The sequence below is a fragment of the Sminthopsis crassicaudata genome, chromosome 2 (assembly GCF_048593235.1).
Source record: "Sminthopsis crassicaudata isolate SCR6 chromosome 2, ASM4859323v1, whole genome shotgun sequence".
Classification (NCBI taxonomy): Eukaryota; Metazoa; Chordata; class Mammalia; order Dasyuromorphia; family Dasyuridae; genus Sminthopsis; species Sminthopsis crassicaudata.
This window is the reverse complement of record NC_133618.1, coordinates 112,730,751-112,737,364: the sequence shown is the minus strand read 5'-3', so window position 1 is coordinate 112,737,364 and position 6,614 is coordinate 112,730,751. Positions and strand designations below refer to the sequence as shown.

Genomic DNA, 6,614 nt, shown 5'->3' with positions numbered 1-6,614 from the left:
ACAAGAAAGAGGAACATATTTCTTAAAATTCTTACTCCATACTTCTCCAAATAAATTTAATATATTAATGGTCAGATAATCTGTTTTGAGGGAAGTTGTGGGGGAAGCAAAGATAAAGGGCAAGGGAGAGAGTCTTTTTGGATCTATGGGCTTAAGTGGGTCAGAGATGGATATTTTACCAGGAGTCAGGTCCTTAGAGGTTAGGAAGTTAATTGTAAGCAAGATGCTCTTTTGTTGAGAGGTTGCCTTTTCCCCACATGTTTATATTTTTACTCACAAAATATAAATAAAATATTGTCACCATTTTTTAAAACTAAGCCATTGAAATTTAAAAGCATTACTGTTCCATCTAAGGAAGTTGGAAAACCATCAAATGAAAACAGGTTGAGAATCAAAAAGAAAGGCTATTCATTATAAGGGCACCATTTGCATCACTATAGTAAAGGGGCCCATCAGCATTTCCATTATAAACTCCATTTTTCAAGGGGTAACAACACTGCTGTACAAATACATCCAGGGCTATCCTTACTAAGTGTCAGCTTAGAACACATGCACAATTTCAGTCTAACAATTTTCACTGTTCTCAAGTATTAGTTACTAACTATACAGCATTGGAAACTTCTTAAAAATGCCTTTTTAAAATTAATTTTAAAACACAAATTATAAAATTAATACAAACTATAATAAGAGTTTGACAGAATCCTGGGATATTCGAAAGTGATGTGTATTGTAACAACATTTTTAAGCACAAAAAGCAAGATAATCTAATATTCTCCATGTAAAGATAGTCTCCTACTTATATATATTTTATTAAGAATTCATATATACAAATGGCCACATCCCTGTGCACATCTCTTCCCAACTCCTGACAAATCCTTAATGTGAGCTCATATTTGCTCTCCTGAAATGTTACCTGAATGCTGCTGTGAGGGTAAGTTGGGGAGCATCTTTCTGGCTGCCAGAGCTTTCTTTTGAGGTTATAACAATATCTCACATTTAATAGCACTCTAAGACTGACAAAGGGCTTTCCTTATAAAAACTCTGGTAAGCTTCATAGTAAAAATATGGATCTTATTTTACAGATGAGGAGACTGAGACTCAAATCAGTTGAAGGATTAGCCTGAGGTCCCATGCAGATAGGACCTATCCAAAGTTCAAAGGTTCCATTCTCATTTCCCCATTCCTTGCTTCCCTAAGATCTTAGAGGTCTTTTAAAATGATAAGATTCTGAGTCATTGTTCATCATTATATTTTAGTTGCTTTATGGATTAAATAGGAAGGTTAGTCTAGGAAGTTCTCAGGGTGTCTTTAGAAAAATCCGTAGATTGGTTAGTATTAACCAAATTACAAATGCATTTTGGGGATAGAATCCGATTTAAATTGAGTAATGTTTGTACCTATAGAAAAATTTCAAATTTTAAATAAAATATATTTATTCTTTATAGATTATTTCATCATTAGAGAGTTGATCCTTTTCTTTTTGGCCACATAGTTCTCCTGGGATATGGGAGGAACTGTAATCTGCATGAGCAGACATGCCTCTATTAGGGGAGTCAGGAATTCTTAAAAGTATTGGCAATCAGAGACTAGAGGGGGGGAAAATGTTAGCATCGGAATCTGAGGTATTCCTTCCAATTTCTGTTTCATGACAATGTGTTACTCTGGGTTTGCCACTGATTGCTGTCGTACCTGTTATCTCACCTACAAAATGGGAAGGATAAAACTCTCTACCTACGAAACAGCACTACAAGAGCCCACAAGCACTCTAAGGTTTGCAAAGCACTTTAGAAATACTATATGATTTAATCCTTAGCTCACCACAACTCTGAAAGGTAGAAGCTATTTTTATGCTCATTTTATAGATGAGGCAATGGATGGCAATGATTAAGTGACTTGCCCAGATTTACACAGCTGGGCAGTACTTGAAGCAGATTTCGAACTCAGGCTTTCCTGGCTCCAAATACTAAATGGCTTTGATTGCTGTATTTCTTTAGTTTGATGTGTCTGTTTTTAGAGTTTTTCTGTCTCCTATCTTTCTAATATCTATCAGCTATCATTTTCTTGTTCTTTTGAATGTGCCTGGTTCTAGCAAGCTTTCTTACTTGCTGCTACTATTCTACTGTGGTACAAGAAATCACATAATTAATATTGTAGAACTGTCTCTAAAATAAAAGTAAACAGATTATAAGTGAAGGCCTATAGGGGTTTTCCTTGGGAAAAAGGAATGAGCAATACTTTAGGGCACTTCTTTTGGCTGTTATGGCCTTTTTTGTTTACTTCACAGTTCTGACTGGTAGACACAGGAAGACACTATATTAGAGACCTCTATGTGAGTAAGGTGTTGCCATATACATAGACTACTCTAATTCTGTAATATTGAGAAGCAACATTACCCGATATTTTTACTGTTGCATGAATTCTACATTGTCAATTTTGTTAAAAATTAAAATGAGAAAAAGTCAAACCTGAAACAATAAAAGCTGTGTCACCTGTTACATATACATACAGCCAACTAAATAAATTCATGCCATCTACTAATATATCCATTTCTAAATACCTCATTTAAAAGCTTATGTAGCCTATGTACCAATCCCAAATATTCATGTTTGTGGGGGCTCTATGATTATAAATACAGTTTGGCAGTTCAATCATTTTGTGTATACAAAAGAAAACTGTCCTTGTGAGCCAAAGTCAAGATGGCAAAGTGAAAAATTCAAGTAGTTATACTATTCAATTTTATTTATTTATTTAAACTGAGAACAGCAATTCAAAGTACCTACCTGGACATCTAAGAAAATCCTTTATTCATTTATTTATTTATTTATTTTTGGAGGGGGGAGTCAGTTTAAAACAAGACAACATTTATTTTTCCATATATACCTGTGTCATGCATTATATATGTATTAATGCATGTGCATATGTTTTAGTTACATTTACATTTACACATTTTCTTTTAATTTTCCTTTTCATTCTTTTTTTTTTTTTTTGGCAGCATTTAAAAAAGAAACACATAATTTTTGTTTTGCACAGCTTATTATAGTTAAATCTCCTTAATCGCTCTTGGCAATCAGCATTTAATGCCAATCCAACTTCTGCTTAGGACTGAAACTTGCAGCTATAATGCATTTGGAAAAACCTTGGTATATACTTTAATCCTTTCAAATGCACCTATGACACAAGGTATTACAGACTTTTAAAAACCTGTTCTCCTGAAAAAAAAAATAATTGTGGAGCATCAGTAACCAGATAGTATTCTCAAATTTCAGTGATCTAGTCAATGGAGCCTTCCCCCATGTACTGTGCTCTGTTTCATGCAGTACATGGCTTTAGCAGGCCAAATCTTTTTTCCCCCCAATGAATCAGTAGAACAGTGAAGATCTTACTTTTTTTTTTTTTTTTTTTAAAGCAGTGGCATATCAATGAGGCACAGATGTGTATTCCAACTCTGCATGGATGAGCACACTGTTCAATAGTGCTGGCTCACACGGTATCAGGGCGAGTTATCACTTCCCATGAAGGCACTCTTATCACCAGGGCCCAGAGAGGTGGCTGCAAATCGCAGCCTTTTTATTTTCAAGGCAGTTTTGCTGAACATTCAGGCTTCAAAGATTCACACTTCCAAAACTCTATAAGAGTTTGTGAACGCTCAATTTGCCAAAACTGTTTACAGTGTAATTGGGCACCGTACCTGTGTCCATGAGATAGCGGAGGCGCTTCTCCACCAGCGCGGCACGGGTGTCAATTTGCTTTTGCTCATTCTCTAGTGCTGCCAACTCTCCTACAACATACTGACTGGTGTCTTTGAACCCTTTCTGTTAACGAGAACAAACAAGAAGAAAAAAAAAAAATCACTTGTAAGTTGCATTTTTCCTTTCCATAAACACTTAGTAAAGCACTTACCTAAAGAACCAAATATCACAATTGGTACCAAAAAGCAAACTCTACTATTTCACCAGGTTGCCAAAAAATACTATTGTGACAACTATTTTATAAAGAAATTTTTTATGCTGGTATTTGCTTTATGTACATTTACATTACAAAATTTTAATTTTCCTTGGTGTTGACAAAACTTTTAAAACAAAGATAAGGAGCCTAAAGTACTATAATCACCTTCATACCAGTTACAATAAAACACCAGCAGTTTAATAAGTTTATTTTGCTCAAAATTGTAACAGTTGGGAAATAAGTTAAATAACAAATTCTCAAAGAATGCTATTCTGAATATACTGGATTAAAAGGAAAAAAAAACACTTAAATTTCAAAAAAATATATTCCTTAGTGTTCATGTTACTGTAGATATTCATAAATATTAGAAGTGGAAATTCTAATGCTTCAATTTTTGCCAAAAGCAAGTTTTCATTTTTCAGTGTAGAACTGGAATCCTGTCAACATACAGATAATTAATGTAGTTGTGATTTTTACACTGACAGGTGGTTTCAAATACCACTACTTGGTTCTTAATAGAGAGTTCAGCCAATATATTTATTTGGTAAATCTCTAGTTTCAACCAAACTCCGTATGTCCATTTTATATTATAGCCTTTCATACCGGAAAAGATATTATGGCACTAGGACTCTTAAAATGTCAACAATTAATCTTGCTTATAGTTCTAGATCGAAGACCACTGAAATACAAAATGCCAATAGAATCCTAAATTTCATTTTGAGATTATAACTACAAAACAAATATATTTCTAACTAGCACTTGTATAGCAGTCATTACTTTAGTTATTGTCACAGAGATAGATTAATTGTTGCTCCCTTTGGTGCACTAGTTCACTCAGACATTCCTGGGGCTTTAACAGAGGCCTGAATAGCTGCTGAGAAATATTATGTTGCTGCTGGGGTACTCCTTCCAGATAAGAAATAGGGGGGGAAACCCTCTTCTACATCAAAGAATCTTCCCTCCAGATGAACATAGTAATCTCCAAGAAACCATGAGGAATTCTCTCCCAAGGCTCCTTAGCAGAGTTGCAAGATTGAAAAGTATGATATAGATGGGCCAGGTTTGGGGATTGTGCTTATTCATTACTTTAGGATCTAATAATAATAAGGGTATATATGAAGACTACTTGGAAACCAGAAATTAATCCACACTCACATATGATGCTAATTTTCATAACAACTGATTTTTAAATCAGTTAAAGCAATTTACAAATTTTAAACTTAAATTTTTCAAATAACCTTAAAACTTATGACTTCTTAGGAAGATCTGCTAAGATTAATATGATGCTTTTTTTACACTCACGTAATATGTGTACTCTTCTTTACTATGACAACATGAAACAAAAAAAGCTAAACAGACTAAAATTAGAAGTTCTTAATCTGGGGTTCACAGATACTCAAGATGTCTAGATAGATTTGATGGTTTCCATGGAGCTGGATGGGTGGGGAGGAAAGCACTTTTATATTCACTAACTTCTAATTATAATATTTAGCATTTCCTTCAATTATGAATATACGTGATAAACATTTTCCAGAGAAGGAATCCACAGCCTTTGGATCCAAGGCATAAAAATTCAAGGACTCTTGTAATGGCAGTTTCACATAGAAATGCATCCCCTAAAATTCTTTTAAAAAATATTTTAGTGAAGTTATCTACCTAATGCTCATTTAACCACTACCTCTAATAGTTTTTCAAAAAGAGTTCATTCCCCCATGTTCCTGTTTGCAAGCCACAACCAAAAAGGAAGAATTTATGACCTATGTTTCCTACATATATAGTAAGAAGAGGAAAATAAATATGGGACAGAAGTAGCATATAACTTATTATAATTCATTTTAAAATAGTAAAAAAAAATCTGCACTTGGACTGCACTAGTTTGAATGTGTAGTATATTCAAAGTGCTAACAGCCCCAGTTAAATTAAATGGTTTGTGCATCTTGCCAGCTTATATGCAAACAAATACAAAAAGTATGAATTTACTAAGACTTTATGTCTTCTAAAAGATAAGTACTTGAAAATCTTAAATAGTTGTTAAAACATTAATAAATCTCAGGCTGAAACCAGAAATTTTAAGGATCCTTCAAAGAATTCAAAATTACTAACCAAGGGCATCTTAATATCTTAATATCATCTTTGTTCTTATTAAGCCAATCTGTGGCCATCAACAAAAAAGGGTACCATCATAGACCGTTATGTTTCCATACAAAAATTCAAGTTAAAACTTGTTCTTCCTGCTTCTGTCCTGCAGCTGTCCATCAAAAGCAGCTTTCTCCCTGCGGTCTATCAAATATTTCCCTCACAAATCAATTTTACACATGATCAGCCCATACCCCTACTGAGCTGAACCTCCCCGTTAATTAAGTGAAGAAATTACCATATATATTATATTAATGCAAACATCATTCAGCTAGTAATTCACGGCTGATCTGGATAATGGAAAGGTTGAACACCCATTAACCCAAGCCAACAAAATGGGTTGGCTGAGAAATTCTAGCAGGTCTCATGTGACTTTTCCCTCTAACTGCAGCTCTGCGGTATCTGCTATTGTAATAATTAAAATCCTCCCGGTAGATCAATACTGGAATCTCTTTATGGGAAGTGCCCTGATGGAAATGTCTCAAGGAAGCTGGGGCTGTGGAACTCTGAAAAATTCATTTTTTTTTATCTGA

General features: G+C 34.2%; 1 protein-coding gene across 1 annotated transcript in view; it reads right to left on the bottom strand.

The window, feature by feature from the left end:
- Positions 1-6,614, bottom strand: part of EHBP1 (EH domain binding protein 1) — a 342,552-nt gene that overhangs the window by 60,295 nt on the left and 275,643 nt on the right. Inside the window, exon 21 of the mRNA XM_074287029.1 lies at positions 3,689-3,812. Within this exon, the coding sequence (XP_074143130.1) occupies positions 3,689-3,812 (124 nt within the window). The remainder of the gene's footprint in view (positions 1-3,688; positions 3,813-6,614) is intronic.